Genomic DNA, 15,643 nt, shown 5'->3' on the forward strand with positions numbered 1-15,643 from the left:
GTCCCTCTGGAAAATTCCGTCTACATATGCCACGTTCCATGTTAGCTCTTCGTTCCCGTAACAGAAGTGAGACAGTATATTTTTTTTAGATGGACACAAACTATTAGTAAATTTCTATGAAAGACTTTTGGGTCCTACAATGTACAATGCTTGCAGTTGGTATTTTGTCTCCTATTCCAGATCAAGAAGTACTTCGTACAGTGTGACTTATCCCCCATCCTCTGCTCGCTCCGTAGCTTTCAGTGACACTAAATGGAGTTGCAGACTTCTGCTACATAAAATTGTGTTAGGACTACCTTTGCTTCAAAACAGAAAATGTTTATAGGATGCTCCTGTTCCAGATCACGTTATATATATCACTGTATACATTTTTAATCGAATGGCAAGTTCCCCACATGCACATGACATATATACATATTCCCCTTTTTATATACGTACAAACAGTTGTAAGTTTTCATTGATATTAAGATTCTACTGGCTCAAAATCTAGGCCTTATTTATAGGGATATCTCTGCAAGTACTCAGAGCTACTGCCTTTAGAAGAACATTTTGTCTTAATTAGCAGTACTAATTGGCAGTTACTTTTCTGCACCACTGCATGAACTAGACACATTTGAACTGTATCTTAAAATCACAGGCGATGCTTCAAACAAGGAGATGCCTTCTTTTAATACTCACTACATAATCTTTTTTTTTTGCTCTTTCGGAACCCAGGGAGCAGTGAATCCAGACCTCCTGTGAACAGTTACAAGACTCAGAATTTGTGAATACTGGCTCTTGGAGTAGTAAACATTAAGATCGCCTTTGCAGAGTTTTCATGTAATTAAGTTCTTGTATTTCCACCACATTAAGGGTACTAAAAGGTTGTATTTTTGATTCACAGTAACTTTACTGCTGTGCAAGTACAAACTGGGTAATTCTCAGGGGAAGATGACCTCCAGTTCACAGTTCTAAGATTGAACTTCTAAAGAACTAACAGCATAACCAGGCATACAAGATGTGCATGCAATTGCATGCTTATTTTGCATTCCTTGGCATGAACTTGTGACATTGTTTGTAAGCTTAATTGGGCACTGGTGTGCAAATTACTTGATTTGCTTTCAGTTAGTGTATTCGTATACTTGAATAATTAATAGCTAGTTCATAAGCTTTATGTGAAAACCTAACACTGAAGAATAATGGTAGTTGAGGAACCAAAACAATATGCAAGATACTTGGTTTTGCTGGTATCTTTTGAATCAGATATACTTAAAGCAGAATTGTGTGAAAATACCATTGACATCCCCTGTAGGAAATGCTATGGTTTTATCTAATACTTGTTCAAGGTGAAGGGTTTGAAAGTGCAGTTACTTGTGTACCTTGAACAAGCCTTCAGAATTTTACTTTACAATTATTACAAATTATTAGGTCTACATTATAGCAGAGGAGGTGATAGCCCATGGCTCTGAAAACAGCTAGAGCAAATTCACCACCGGTTATTGTCAACTAACTTTTGTGCTGTATTTCACAATGTGTAGGTACCTACTCAAAACATTCAGCCGGTGTTTGCTAAAGCACAAAAGCAAGTGTCCTATTCACAACCAATTTTAGGCATAAGTAGCTGTTGCTCAGTCATCAAACTTATTCTTGTAGAGGAATTCTGCTGCTGCCTGTGGAGGTTACCGTAGCCTTATCTACATTTAGCATCAGCCCCTTGCGCTTTGTGGTTCCTCTTCCTGTTGAATCTCTTCACGTAGCTCCTGCTGCTCCCAGTCAGTCCATCCCCAGGCCTCAGGCGCCCTCTCAGGATCTGCAGTAGATTTGCAGGGATCTGTGTCTCCTGTGGTAGGTCTGACCCATCACAATGTATCTGCTGCCTACAAAATAAAGATTCCTGTGTTACGAAGAAAGCGTTGTTTTATTCACTACACCTGCTCTAAGGATAGTACCTTTATGAATGGATGTGAAGTTATACCCTACAGAAATACATCCTAGGACATGGGCGTTGTGCTTGCACATAAATGATTATTTGTGTTGCATTGCAAATTGAATCAAATACTAACTAGTATTTGATAAACTGGCATTTAGAAGGAAAACTGAACTATTTGCAAGGACAAGAGCTTACGCTCCTGTTATGTTTTTTTCCTTTTTTTTTTTTTTTTTTTTAAGAACTGCACTGCTAGCTGACTTCTACACAGGTTTGGGTTTCTTAGAAAAGCTGAGGAGGGGAAAGAACCCTCTGTTCTAAGAGTAAACAATTTTTTTTCCAAAATCTTCCAACCTGGATTGAGTTTATTAAACTAGGGAAGGCTAAGATTATACTGTATGCAGGAAAAATAGTGGAATGGATTTAACTAGGGTTGTTTACCAAGTTCAAAGTCTGGACACGGTTTGCTGCAGTTTAAAGCATCCATAACGAGAATGTGAATTCGGAAGAAGCAGCCATCAGGAGGAACAGACAGACGATTCATCTTGTATAATCCGTCGCTGTTTACCAAAAACACAATCATGTGGACTCCACAGTCTTTCCATGTTATAAACAATTCCATTCACTGCTGTTTTAAGGAGGGGAGGAAAAAAAAAAGCCTCAGATTCCTTATCTTAGTGACGACTCAAAGTAAATGTGAAGATGCTCATTTAAAATACTGTGAAGTATCAGCAGAAATTCTTTGGCCCAGTAGAGGGCAGGCTTGAAAGCAACAGTTCAAATCATAAGGTGATGTTACTAACCTTTCTATCCTTTACAGCTCTGAGATGTTGCTCAGACTTTTTTCATACCTGACTTTCTCAATTTAAGGGCAGAATGAGACCAGTATTTGTTAAACACTGAAATGTACAAAGGTCGTGTCACTGTAAGACCTACATTTGACAGGAATGCGTAAGAGTTGTAAAAAAAAATAAAGACTATATCATTTATAGAAGCACTTCCTGACTTCTCCATTTAGAGAAAACAGCTGTCTGATAACGTGTGTATGTTCTGCAAATGGAAACATCTGTTCCAGGGGGCATGTATTTTGCTTATCTCTTAAAATGCTGTGAGGAAAAGTTGGCATCTATTTCACAACTTCTGAAGTGTAAGGAAGAATTTCAATCTGAAAATGTTTGCTCTTCAGCGTTCAGTACAAAATTCCCAGGTTATTTTCTGCCACCTTTAGCTACGTCAGCTTGGACTGAAGGCACTGAAGAACTTCATGAAGAATCCTCTGCACAGACAGAACGCTGCTTGGGTCAGTGTTTTATTTTCATTTGCATCTTTACTCCCAGAAATCAGAAACTCCCTCTGAATAGTAAGAGGTAAGTAACAGCTACAGTGTTCAACCCTAGAGTATCTAAAGCTGGTGGTTTTTGGTTCTGTTGAACAGGAGGAGCGCTGTGTCCTTCCCTGGAGTGGAAAGGCAAGAAACGGGAAAGAAGAGCCCAGGGTAGGGAAGGAGTAATACAAGACTTGGTAGAGTTTGTTATATAAATAGCTGCAATGGGTCCCTTTAATGGACTTAGTATTTACTTAATATACTTAGTGAAATAATATCTTAAAAGCAGAAGTGAAGTGTCAGTAATACTCGAACAAGGACAGCCCCAGCGTTGTCTGTGTGGTTCATGGTGGACAGCTTACCGCATTCACTCCTGCAGTGGGCCTCCGCTTCATCTCTCTATTTCCTGCCCTCGGCCAGAGATGCCTTCCACTTGGGGTTCGGCTCAGTGTTAGGGTTACGTTTAGGGTTGTTTGGAAAGAGCAAAGACACACAGTCTAGTTGCTTGTGGGGCTGTGTAAAGGCTCCCCTGGGGAGTTCAGGTGTACCCAAAGGCTTCTGTTGGGGGCACTTTTTGATGGGAGAAAGCGTCGCCATACTTGTTTTCTAGGGTCCCAGGGGATGTGAGCCCTGCTGGGGCTGTTCCTTCCCTGGGAAATAGGCAGGAGTCAGAATTTCACCCTCTGCACTTTCCTGAACACCCCCGCAGGAACGACCCCCGGCCCCCCGACCCTTCCTTGCTCCAGAGCCCAGCCTCAGGCAGAGCCCCCAGGAAGCCCTGGCCCCAGCCAGGCCCTCAGGGCTCTTTTCTATGCAAAATCAGGGGATCTGGGAACAATCTGGCTTTAGTTATTGGAGATGGCAGCAGAAGAGAGGGATCAGATCAGATCTCGCCAGCCCTGCGGGAGCCCCGTTGGTGATTACAGGGTTCCCCTTACCTCGCAGGGACCATTCCTCCAAAGCTGACAAAGCAGCGCCTGAGAGCTGGGCCTGAAGCACACACATTATTCTTCAAAGCCCCCCGATTCAATAACAGGATCCAGAGCTGGGAAATGTCGCTGAAGAGGTTGCAGCTCAGAGGCTGCGGTGGGATGAGGTGGGACGGGGGCTCGGAGGGGCTTTTGGCTCAGGGCTGAGCACCCGTGGGGCTCTCCATGCACTGCTCATGCCTTGGCCGATTCAATTTCTGCCCATTTCTGTTAAGACCAGAGATAAGACCTGACAGAGAATCTCCCTGGGTAAAAGCAGCGCCTGGTCGCATCGCTCACCCTAACCCTAACCCTACAACCAGCAGGCAGGGGCTGCAGGGGCTCCCCCCCACCAGCGATCTCTGTGCGGGGCCGGGCGGCTGTGGAGCACTTTGCTTCAGCAGATTTGCTTCTCCCCATCCCGTTTCCAGGCATTAAATGAGCAAAGATCAGCATCGGTGACATTTCCAAACGCCCCCAAAGCAGGGGCGAGGAGCCCAGCACCCCGCTGTGGGTGACCGGAGGACACAGCTCGGATGGGGGCTGCTCGGATGGGACGAGCCCAGCACCCAGCAGGCAGCCCCGGGGTTATTTTATCCTCTGTGGTTCTCCTGTGTGGTGACAAAGAGCCCAGGGGGAAGAAGGGGGGGTGGAGATGTGGCCTCTGTCCCCCGCCCTGTCCCGGCGCCCCATGGAGGAGACGCTGCTGCAGATGCTGCGGTCACCCCGCTCCTGCACGGCCCTGCTGGGTTTGGGTTTTCACCTGCAGGCTCCCTTCCTTCTGCTTCCTCACGGAGAGCAAACGGGCCAAAAAGAAGTGTGGGGAGGATAAAGGGGGCCTTGGGATGGCCCCCAGTGCCCTGGCTGTGGGGTCCCATCGTGTGTGCGCCCTGTGAGAAGTGCTGGCCCCATCACGGGTCTCCTGCAGGGGTTTTGGGGTCTCAGCCTCCTCTCCCAGGCTGGGGAGCCCCCAGGAAAGCTCCTGCTTGGAGCAGGTCCCATCACCGGGCCGTAGGCACCTGGTGGTGAAATGGAAAGAGCGCGGCGGTTCTAGGAAGAGGAAGAAAACCCAGGAGGCTGGCACGAAAAGGAGCTCCTCCTGTGGTGCACAAGGATGCCGGGGGGCAGGGGAGGGCCAGGCTGGGGTTCAGCCCCTTTTGTGCCCCTGCCAAGCACCCACCTCTGCTCGGGGGCTCTGGGTCTGTGCGAGGGGAGGGAATCAGCAGGTGAGGGGAGCCCCTTCTGGGTGCTGCTTGCACCCAAGGGTGGCCCCAGCACCCCAAAGCCTCTTTCCCCCCAGCCCTGTGGTGAAACTCTTCCAGACAAAAATAACCCGGCCAGCCGCCTGCTCTGCGGTCGCCGCTCGCACGAGCGAGGGAGCAGCAGCAGCAGCAGCAGATCGCAGGGGCTGAGCACCAGCCCCGCATCCCCTGCCTCCCAGCCCTCACCTCTCACTTCCCTGAGAGCTGCTGATGCTCGCGGGCCCCCGGAGTGGAGCAGGATGATGGGGATGTGGCCGGGCTGGGGCTGGCTCCTTCTCCCAGGTGAGGATGGGCGCAGAGCTGCTGAGCCCCCCCCTAGAAGTGCGGGCTCCCCTTCGGGTACCAGCCCCGGAGCCGCAGCCTCCCATCACCGCAGCCTTTTGGGGCTAAAAGCAGGCAGATGGGGTCTCCCCAAAAGTGCTTATTTCTCACCGCCCCTCCAAAGCGAGCCGAGGAGGGGCAGCTTGGGGGGGGACCAGGGCTGGTTCCTCTCCATCACTGTTTGGTTTCCCCGCAGCGTGCCAGGCTCTCATTGCCCCCCGGGAGGTGAGCGGCCACGTGGGGCAGGCGCTGACCCTGAACTGCTGGTACGGGCCGGGCTACCAGGGCTACAACAAGTACTGGTGCCGCGGGGCCTCGTGGGACTCCTGCCGCAAGGTGGTGGAGACGGCGGGGCGAGAAGTGCCCCGGCAGCGCGGCCGCGTCTCCATCACCGACAACCACGTCTTCTGCTTCGTCCTGCTCACCCTGGAGGAGCTCTCGGAGGAGGACGCCGGGAGCTACTGGTGCGGGGTGGAGCGGGCAGGCAGGGACATCATGAAACCGGTTACCGTCAGGGTTTTGCCAGGTGAGCATTGGCATTCTGTTGTTTTTTTGTAGGGGAAAGCATTTTTGGGGGAAGGAAGGTGCTGGGTTGTGTCGGGGAGAGATGGTGCAGCTCGGCTCCGCTTGTATTGGTTGGCACCCAGTATAAACCAGTGGCAGGGTGGTGGGGATGATGGGTCCCTTCGTTAAGGGGTGCTCATAGGTGCATGCAGGAGCCATGCGCAGGGGTTTGCAGCACCGAGGCCAGTCCTGGGCCATTATTCGGGCTCCCAGCACCAGGTGCTGCAGCCAGAGAGCTGCTGCCAGCCGGCCTCTACAAACCAAAGCAGGTCGGGGCTGCAAAATCTGAGCTTTTGGGTGAGGAAAAGGGGCAGAACCAAGCCCTGCAGCCTTGGGAAAGCCTCAATCCCTGGCATCCAAAGAGATTCCTCTCCACGGGGAGCTGCAGGGAAGGAACATCCCTTGGGAACGCCGGCAGGGCAGGGGCAAGGGCTGGGCACGGTACAGGCAAGTGCTCACCTCCTGCTGGTGGGACGTGGGGGACCCCAGCTCCCCCCAGGACCACCCCCGATGCGTCCGTACGAGCTGTGCCTGCAAACCCTGCAACCACCCCCTCGCCCTGGCTCTCCGACGCCACCACCGAGCTCCTCTCCACGGCCAACAGCACCAACGCCACTGCCGCGGGGTGAGCCATGGGCACCACGGGGCGGGGGGGGGGCTCTCAGTTGCAGGGTCTTCACACCAGGGGGCTCATGGGGACACTCCAGAGATGTTTTTTTGGGGGGTGACGCAGCAGCAGAGACCCAAGTGGGGCTCTGGGCTGGTGTCCTTGCTTCGTGGCCCATCCCACAGTGGGCAGGGGGCTGCAGGAGCACAGCGCCAGCCTTTGAGGGGGGAGGCAAACAGCCCCGCTCCTCTTCCCTTGCCTCCAGCCCCCCCATGTCAGCCCGGAGTGCCCTGGTGCCCACGGCGGTGCTGCTCTCCCTGCTGGCTGTGGCTGGCTCTGCCGGGCTCGTCTACGCCCTGTGGAGGAGGAGGGAAGGTAAGGGCACCCAAGGGTGCCACTGCGCCCATCCTGGGCACAGCGGGACCCATCTGGGGAGCTGAGCGGGGCAGGAGCTGGGGGGGTTTGTGTGTTGGGTTGTGCTGTGGGTTGTGCTGTGGGTTGTGCTGCTTTGCCATGACTTTTCTTCCTGCCCCCAGACCTCCAGAGACCCCTGGGAGCGGTGAGATCTAAGCCAAAGGACTGGGTTCAGCCGCACCATATGGCAAGTGCCCAGAGAGCCCCCCCCCCGGGACCACCGGTCTCCATGAACCCCCCCTGCAGCTGCAGCCCTGGGGCTCCTGTGGGTGCCCGGGGGCACGGCTGGAGCCCGTGGGGCTGAGCCTGGCAGCGAGCGGGGCCGGCTGCCCCCTGACCCCGCTGCCTGTTGCAGGATTTTGGGGACACGCTGCCCCTTCGCAATGAACCCCCCCTGACCCCCTCCAAGCCTGCCTTCGCCAGGGAGCTGGACAGCATCTACGACAATGATCTGACCCTGACAAAGGTGAGAGCCCCGGCACGGGCAGCAGGGAACCGGGGAGCCCTGCAGCACCCGGCCGTGCCGTGCTGAGCCCCTGCCCTGCCCCAGGACCCCGGGGACACACCGCCCCCGAGCCAGCAGGACGCCGTGCAGCAGGACACAGAGCTGGAGGATGAGAACTTCTACACCAACACCTTGTACCACGACAGGAGCATGGGGAGGCCCAGACACGGCACACAGCAAGGAAATGAATTCCTCCGGTCCTAAGGGAGCGCCGCGGGTGGGCAGTGGGGTCCCCGGGTGCTCCCCTGCAGAGACACCGGCGCTTTGCTCTGAGCTGGGCAGGGAGCAGGGGGGCTGCAGGATGGGAATGAGCTTCACCAGAGGCTGCGGATCCATCACGGGAGGATCTCAGCAGCACCACAGCTTCTGCCCACAGACAGAGCCCGGGGACACCCCAATTCCCCACCCCAAGCGCGTCCCCGCTGTCCCAGCCTCCTGCCTCCGGCTGGGCTGCTCCCAGCACATCCCACAGGGCTGCCGGGTGTGGAGATGCCCTGGACCACGTCCTCCTTGCCCAGACCCGGTACAATCCCTATCATTATCTCGTTTCTCCTGCTCTTACTCAGCCTGAAGCTGCCCGTGGTGCTGGTCCTGGTGTGCACGGCCGTGTGGGTGAGGAACCTGTGCAGGAGATGCAGCCCCCGGGGAAACCTGCAGCTGCCCGGGGCATCGGGCAGCCTGCACGCCCCGACGGTCCCCGAGCATCCCCCTGCCCCCTGCCCCCTGCCCCACACCCTGTGGGGCTGAGCCACCCGCCCCACAGCGGGAGCTGCTCGGCACCAGGCACCTCTCCCAATGCAAAGCCCAAAGCGCTGCCGGCACCCCCAGGGCTGCAGCGGGGAGGGTTTGGGGTGCAGAGAGCCCGTGTCTGCTGAGCAAATGCACTTTGCAATAAAGCTTGGTATCCTGCAGCTGTCTGTCTGTCTGTCTGTCTGTCCACATCCTCCCCCAGCTGCCAGCGCTGGTCAGGGCACCAGGGGCTGCAAATGTGGGTGTGTGGAGCCGTGCAGGGAGCCCCATTTGGGGGGACTTGGTGTCCTGGGGGGGGGGACACGAGCACCTGGCTGAGCCCCGCTGAGGGGAGAGGAGCCCTGAGCAGCGCCAGCCCTGCTGGATGGGGCCAAACACCCATTTCCAGGCTGACCTGCAGGTCCCTCCAGCATCGCTGCGCCCTTCCCATTTCGCCCCTCGGCTCGTTCCCAGCAGCAGGACAGGCCCTTGGTCTGCACAGAGCCCGCTGTGGGGCCAGGATTTGGGGATAGGTCAGGGCCAGTTCAGCCGTGTCTCCATCAAGGGGTGTCCTCAGTGCCCCAAATCACCCACAAAATGACCTTGCATCCGGGTCATTTCTAAAAACATTAAAGAGAACTGGCCCCGGAATGGAGCCTGGGGGAACCTCACAGACTGGCCAACAGCCTGGTGTAACCCAGGCACCACAGCCCTTGGAGGCACCACAACCTTTTGAGGCCGACCCACCAGCCGGTTGTTAACCCATCCTGTTACCCACTCCTCCAGCTCCCCTTCTGCTGAGGGATTTGCCCAGCAAACCACAGGGTCAGCCAGTCGGTGAGAAAGAGGAAGGAGGAGGCTGGGGGGGCTGCTGCTAGGGGATGGGAGAGGACATCCTGGCCGGGGCAGCAGGGCTGGGACGTGTTTGGGGTTCAGGGAATCGCTGTGCAGACCCCGCTGTGTGCCCCTCTGGCTGGAGGCACCGTGTGGCACAGCAGCGAGGTGGGGAGGGGCAGGGCTGCACCCACCGGGGGGCCTCCCCGGGGCGATGGGAAGCGTGAAGCTGCATGGGAACTCGAGTTTCCACTGCTGTCAGCTGATTTCCCACATCCTCTTCTTGCAACACCAGCACCTCGGCCACTGAGCCTGGCCCCCGCCAGTGAGTGGTGCTGAGCCATGGGCAAAAGAGGAAGCGAAGCCCCCGAGAGGTACCGAGGAACACGTCTGGCCAGAGGGCTGCCCGACGGGTGCCGAAGGCCATCCTGGCCATGCGGCTGCTGCTGCTGCTGCTGCTCACCTGCACGGCTCCGTGCCCCTCGGCAGGCGGCCGGGCAGTGAGGGGGCCCGGCACTGTGCGTGGGCACCTGGGGGGGTCCCTCTCGGTGTCCTGCTTGTACCGGCAAGGCTACGAGAACAACTCAAAGTTCTGGTGCCACCCGGGAACGATCGCTATCTGTGCTTCTGACGTCCACATCATCGCCACCTCGGAGAGTAATCCCCGGGTGCAGCGGGGCCGGTTCTCCATCTGGGACAATCGCAGCCAGCGGGTGTTCACCGTGACCATACAGAACCTGAAGGCAGAGGACGCGGGCACCTACAGCTGCGGGGTGCAAAAGCCCTTCTTTCAGTTTGATTACAGTGACGATGTGAAGGTGATCGTGTCCACAGGTCAGTGCTTGCGGGTCCCCTGCGCAGCCCCAGTGCCCGGCCGCACGGTGCGGGGCTGGGGGCGGGCTGCGGGAGGTGGCGACACCCGGGCGCAGCGGGGGCAGAGAGCAGGGGGCTGCACACACAGCTGGGCCCACTTTGCCTTTGCAGGACCACCACAGGGGACTACCGATGCCCTCTTTTGGGCCACCTCATGGCCACCAACACCGGGTGTGAGGAGCTCCCCATTGAGCACGGACACGCCGTTGCGCACGGGTGCTCCGCGGAGCGCGGGTAACGTGACCCTGGGTGCGGATGTGCCATCGGGGCGCTGTGACAGCCTCCGCTGGTTCCCGCTGCTGGCCGGGCTGCAGCTGCTGGCCCTGGTGGCCATGAGCATGACCGTGCTGTGGCTGAGCCTGCGGAGAGACTGAGCACCGGGGCTCGCAGCGCTCAGCCCCCGCCGCCGCAATAAAGCGCTCGGGCACCGCGTCGAGGCTCCATCCAGCCTTCCCTGCGGTCTCCTCGAGGGGAAGAAGAGGGGTGGGAGGGTGGTAAGGAGGGTGTGTGGGGGGGATTTAGGAGGGGGATTTAAGAGGGGGAAGCAGCGGTCGCCGAGCTCCACCCGGCCGCCAGGTACGGCCCCGGGGACGGGACGGGCTCTGCAGCCACACCGGGAGGCTCCAGGCATGGAGGTCAGGACGGGCACGGCCATGCCGAGGCTGCTGGGGCTGGGGCTGGGGCTGGGGGTGCTGAGGCTGCTGCTGCTGCTGCTGCTGCTCGCCTGCACGGCTCCGTGCCCCTCGGCAGGCGACCAGGCAGTGAGGGGACCTGGCATTGTGCGTGGGCACCTGGGGAGGTCCCTCTCGGTGTCCTGCTCGTACCAGCACGGCTACGAGAACAACTCAAAGTACTGGTGCCAACCGGGAACAGTTAGGACCTGTGCTTATGACGACTACATCATCGCCACCTCGGAGAAGAAGCCCCAGGTTCAGCGGGGCCGGTTCTCCATCTGGGACAATCGCACGCAGCGGGTGTTCACCGTGACCATACAGAACCTGGAGGCAGAGGACGCGGGCACCTACCGCTGCGGGGTGCGAAAGCCCTTACTTCAGTTTGATGACAGTGACGGTGTGAAGGTGATCGTGTCCCCAGGTCAGTGCTTGCGGGTCCCCAAGGTCCGACGTCAGTGTCCCCCCCCGGCCAAGCAGAAGCGCCAGGAGCAGGGGCTGTGGGAGGAGGTGGGCGTCCATGCACCATGGGGCTGCGCCGGGACGGGTCCTCAGGGCACCTCGGTGTCTTCCAGGTGTCTCCACGGCCCCTTCTTGGAGCTGCAGGGTCAGCCGCCCCATGGCGGTGGTGCATCGCCCTCCTCCCCGTGCCCTGTAGCCCCTTTCTCCCCCCATGGCCCTCTCCCTGCCTGCGCCCTCCTGCCCTCACTGCCAGCTCTGGGGAGCCCCGGCTCCCACCCCATTTCCGTGCCGTGTCGGTGCTGGCGGCGCACAGGGTGCCTGGGGCCCCTTCCTGCAGCCTGAACTCTGCTTGGGGGGGGCGGGGGGGTGTGTGCTGGGGGGACTGGGACTGCTGGGATCCCGCTGCAATCCCCCCAGGGGTGGGGTTAGAGCCACACACCTCGGGCTGAGTGCTCTGGATGCAGCAGAGGGGATGGGATGCAGGGTGCCCCGGCAGCATGGTGAGGTTCTCTCCAAGCCACTGCAACACCCACAGTGTTTCCCCTGCAGAGGTAGGGAGCCTGGCTGAGCCTTTTTCCTCTTCTAGCTACAGTTCCCACTCCGACAGCATCGCCCTCCACCTTGGCCACTTCACCTGGGTCCACCTCGGGCTCCACGCAGCTACCTCCCCAGCAGGAAGGGATGCAGGGGCCAGCCAGCCCCTCTGCCACCCCTGGCCGCAGGTGGGTGCCAGCTGCCAGCCCGCACTGTGAGCAGCCTCCACCTCCCTCCCTGAGCTGTCTGCGGGGCTGTCTCACTCCTGGCCATTCGGGCTGCCCTTAGGGATTCCTGCTCTTGCCTTTAGGAACCAGCTCTCCACCCTACCCGCTGCGCACAGGGAGCAGTCACAGCACCGCGGGTTGCTCGGCCCCCCACAGCCACGTCTGCAGCTTAAACAATTCGCAGGCCCTGGCCATACAAGAAGTGGTTTTTGCTTGCAGCCCTGGCCCCGTTTCCTTCCCCAGCTCTGTGGGGCTGTTTGCCCGTGGGAAGCCAAGCACGGGCTGAGCTGGGCCCTGCTTTGTAGCCGCACAGTCCCACGGGGCTGCCTGACAGAGCCTGGGGCTAGGGCACGGAGCCTCCTCCCCTCTCTGCTGACTGTTGGAGGTGATGCAAGAATTGGGAAAGCTGAGGCTTCCCTTCACTGTGCTCGGGGGTAACTGCTTCCTCTAAACCAGCCCCGGTGACACACCACAGCGTGCCTCGTGCCTCGTTGCGTTACAACAAAGCCACCAAAGAGTGGAGCTGAACCAGAGCAAACCAAGAGGCAGCGCTCCTCCAAATGCTCAGGACGCAGCAGGATGAGGCAGAACCCAGTGTCCCACCTGCTTCTGCTGCTTGCAGGCTGAGGACCACCGTGCCTGCTTGCCTTGCTCCCCAGGCGAGCCCCTTGCCCATGGCTGTGACCCTCTGGCCGTGGCCCCATGCGCCTGCCCCACGGTGCCCGCTGCTGCTGGGTGCAGCCGAGAGGTGCGAGGGCAGAAATTCTTCTCTTGCAGCCTGGACATAGCTCTGGTCGTCCTCACTCCCTGCATCGCAGTGGTTCTGTTTTTGCTCGCCGTTGCTGCCGGGGTTTTGGTGGTACTGTCCAGGAAAAGGAAGCAGGGTAAGCGAGGCCCTCGTGCCACGTGCTGTTGTTTTTTTCTCTCAGTTCCCCATTCCCTCACTAACTCACCCAATTCCTGACCTCCACCGAGCGACTTCTCTGCTTTGTGAGCAAGGGAAGTTGTGGGGGGGCCTCTCCTTCCTCTGACAGCACCGTCCCACGGGTCGTGTCCCCACGGTGATGGGGAAAGGCAGCTGGTGGGATGGGTGCTGCCCGGCACGGCACCGTGCGCCCTGTCTGCAACGTGCTCGCACCACGAGCTTGCAGCGTGCTTGGCTTTGTAGCCAGGTTTGCGGCAGATTTGGCACAGAGTTTGAGGGCAGGGCCAGCAGGGGCCATCACCAGCTGGTGGCTGGGGCCTGGTTTTGTTTGACGAGCTGCTTCAGGTGCTCACCGGGCAGCAGGCCCCCTTCCCGTTTCGCACTGAGCTTGGCAGCAGCAGTGTGGGTTTTTTTTATGTTTCTGATCCTCTGGCATTGTCTGTGTCCGACCACATCTGTGTTTCAGCCTTCTCAGGAGCAGCTGTGGAGATGGACAGGATCCGTGGCACGCCGAACGTGGTAAGGCAAACCCTGCTCCTGTCGGGACTGCTTGCTCCGGGCTCTGCTGGAAGGGGGAAAGGTTGCGCCCCGAGCCCAGCCTCAGGCTGCCGGCTTAGTGTGCTTCAGCTGGGCTCAGCTGGGAGGGATGCTGAGGGCTCAGCTGCCGGCAGAAAGAGCCGAGCAGCGATCCTGTGCCACTGCCACAGAGAAACCCTGGGAAGGGGAATTGGGGTCGGGCGGGTGAATTTTCCCGCGGCGCTCCTGCCGCTGTCCCAGCCCCAATGATGGAGAAAGGTGGGGCGGGAGAGGTGTCCACCCCTGCAGCTGGGGAGCTGGAGGGAGCTTGGGAGCACCCCCAGACCTCTCTCGGTGGTGTTTCAGGGAGCGGACGTGCTGCACTACGCAGAAATTGGGCACCCAGACAGTGCAGACGAGAGCCAGCCCTATGGCAACGTGGAGGCTTTGCGCCCCTCGGCAAACGCAGCCACCGACTACACGGAGGTCAAGAGGCCCAGCCAGGTGGGGAACAAGGCAGCAGCAGGGGACACCCGGCCTGGGGCTGTCACCGCTGCGTGGGGGGCTCAGCTGGAGGCTGGGCTGGGGCTGGTTGCAGAGGGACAGGGCTGGTGGGGACAATGTCAGCAGATAACATGGGTGGCCTCGTGCTCCCTGCGCTTGCTCCAAAAGGATACAAGATGTTCCAGCAGAAGGTGGAGGGTCTTTTGCTTGGGTAAACCTGCAAAAACTGCCTTTTTAATATTTTTTTTTTCCTTTCTATCCCAGAATCTGGATAAGAAAAACGAGCCCACTTACGCCATGGTGCGCAAATCCCAGCAGGAGGAGCAGCTCTACGCCAACATGCTTCCAGCCCGGCAGCGTGCGGCGCAGTGAGGGCTCAGGACCCGGCACCACCGCCCTGCATGGGACCTTGGGCATGGGACATGCGTGGGGACACCGGGACGGATGCTGAGTTGGGCAGGAGACGGCTCCCCAAGGGAGCTGCTGCTCCCACAGGCTCTGGAGCTACCTTGGAGCAGCCTCGGAGAGGACGAGGTTGTGCAAGGGGCGCTGCACGGGGATGAAATCGTCCCCCTGCATCTGGAGCCCTCATGCCTGGTACGGCGTGGTGCCGGGACTGGAAAGCAGCCCAAGGGTTTGGGTTGTCCAGATGGACAAAACTGTCCAGGCAAAGGAGCTGGGAGCTGCGGGTGGGCTGCTTGTCTCCGTGCCCCCACTGCCCCGCGCTGATGTTTCGCACCGATGGACCAGAGCTGGCAGCTCCCGAGAGCAGGGCAGGGAGAAATGCTACGTCCACCTGCCCTGTGCCTGCAGGCACTGCCAGCACCTCGGGCATCCCAGCTTAGGGGCGCAGTGTGGTGCCTGGTGTCCTGGACAGCCCCAAACCAGCCTCTGTGTTCGTGTCCGTGCTCCGAAGGACACCGCAGAGGTGTTCCCATCCCTCTTGAACAGCTGCTGGCGAGCAGCTCCCCAAAACCCCGCAGCCCCGAGCTCCCTCTCAGCTTCGCTGACTATTTATTTCTCGGCACCCTCTCAACGTGCTGTTCTCCATAAAACATCCCTCCTCTATCAGTAAAAGCAGCCGAGCCTCTGATACCATCCAACGCCGCTTCCAGCTGTGTTTGTGCTACAATTTTGCACCACGACAAGAGGGACGCTTTGCACAGTGTCCCCCCAGAAGCAGAGCTGGCACCTTGCTCGTGCCATCCCCAGCAGCGGGGGGACCCCAGCTCCATCAGGGCACGAGCTGCAGCAGCACGGGCTCACCGACACGCAGCCTTCCCCCTCCCCAGCCCAGCACCGGTGCTGAGCTCCCTCCGAGCTCCTGCCCCTCTCGGGGCTGTCCACGTGCTGGGAAACAGGCTGGGCTTTGGCACCTCGCTGTGCATCAGCCAGGAGCGCTGGCGGACTCATTTGGGGCAAAATTATTAATGCTGTTAATTGTTATAAAGCGTTGTTTGGGTGTTTTTGTGCTCGTTTTGTTGAAGCCTGGCGCAG

The 15,643-nt window shown here is 58.1% G+C and overlaps 4 protein-coding genes across 4 annotated transcripts; 3 read left to right on the top strand and 1 right to left on the bottom strand.

Annotated features, from left to right (window-relative positions):
- Nucleotides 1-1,669: 1,669 nt before the first annotated feature.
- On the bottom strand, nucleotides 1,670-2,450 carry C19H17orf58 (chromosome 19 C17orf58 homolog). The gene is given in 3 exon segments (XM_038165553.2): nucleotides 1,670-1,815; nucleotides 1,818-1,856; nucleotides 2,348-2,450. Coding segments are annotated over 3 exon segments (288 nt in total).
- Nucleotides 2,451-4,579: 2,129 nt separating this feature from the next.
- Nucleotides 4,580-7,553, top strand: LOC101801768 (CMRF35-like molecule 9; the record flags this gene model as incomplete). Its single annotated transcript, XM_072025883.1, has 5 exons — nucleotides 4,580-5,742; nucleotides 5,978-6,307; nucleotides 6,835-6,970; nucleotides 7,218-7,327; nucleotides 7,489-7,553. Coding segments are annotated over exons 1-5 (1,071 nt in total), but the record flags the coding sequence as incomplete, so codon positions are not given.
- Nucleotides 7,554-9,710: 2,157 nt separating this feature from the next.
- LOC106014292 (CMRF35-like molecule 5) lies at nucleotides 9,711-10,750 on the top strand. The gene is made up of 2 exons (XM_027471347.3): nucleotides 9,711-10,268; nucleotides 10,419-10,750. Exons 1-2 carry the CDS (start codon nucleotides 9,869-9,871, stop codon nucleotides 10,679-10,681), a joined length of 663 nt encoding a protein of 220 aa, XP_027327148.3. The 5' UTR covers nucleotides 9,711-9,868; the 3' UTR covers nucleotides 10,682-10,750.
- A 74-nt stretch (nucleotides 10,751-10,824) lies between these two features.
- On the top strand, nucleotides 10,825-15,611 carry LOC113845523 (CMRF35-like molecule 9). Its single transcript, XM_072025704.1, has 6 exons — nucleotides 10,825-11,402; nucleotides 12,027-12,162; nucleotides 12,979-13,085; nucleotides 13,593-13,645; nucleotides 14,009-14,146; nucleotides 14,411-15,611. Exons 1-6 carry the CDS (start codon nucleotides 10,937-10,939, stop codon nucleotides 14,516-14,518), a joined length of 1,008 nt encoding a protein of 335 aa, XP_071881805.1. The 5' UTR covers nucleotides 10,825-10,936; the 3' UTR covers nucleotides 14,519-15,611.
- Nucleotides 15,612-15,643: the final 32 nt, after the last annotated feature.

The sequence above is a fragment of the Anas platyrhynchos genome, chromosome 19 (assembly GCF_047663525.1).
Source record: "Anas platyrhynchos isolate ZD024472 breed Pekin duck chromosome 19, IASCAAS_PekinDuck_T2T, whole genome shotgun sequence".
NCBI lineage: Eukaryota > Metazoa > Chordata > Aves > Anseriformes > Anatidae > Anas > Anas platyrhynchos.

Bases quoted from the DNA above. Each gene is read 5' to 3' on its own strand.
- LOC106014292 (XM_027471347.3), top strand. From the start codon at position 9,869: ATGCGGCTGCTGCTGCTGCTGCTGCTCACCTGCACGGCTCCGTGCCCC. The intron at 10,269-10,418 runs GTCAGTGCTTGC...TTGCCTTTGCAG, and splicing joins GAAGGTGATCGTGTCCACAG to GACCACCACAGGGGACTACC.
- LOC113845523 (XM_072025704.1), top strand. From the start codon at position 10,937: ATGGAGGTCAGGACGGGCACGGCCATGCCGAGGCTGCTGGGGCTGGGG. The intron at 11,403-12,026 runs GTCAGTGCTTGC...TTCCTCTTCTAG, and splicing joins GAAGGTGATCGTGTCCCCAG to CTACAGTTCCCACTCCGACA. The intron at 12,163-12,978 runs GTGGGTGCCAGC...CTTCTCTTGCAG, and splicing joins TCTGCCACCCCTGGCCGCAG to CCTGGACATAGCTCTGGTCG.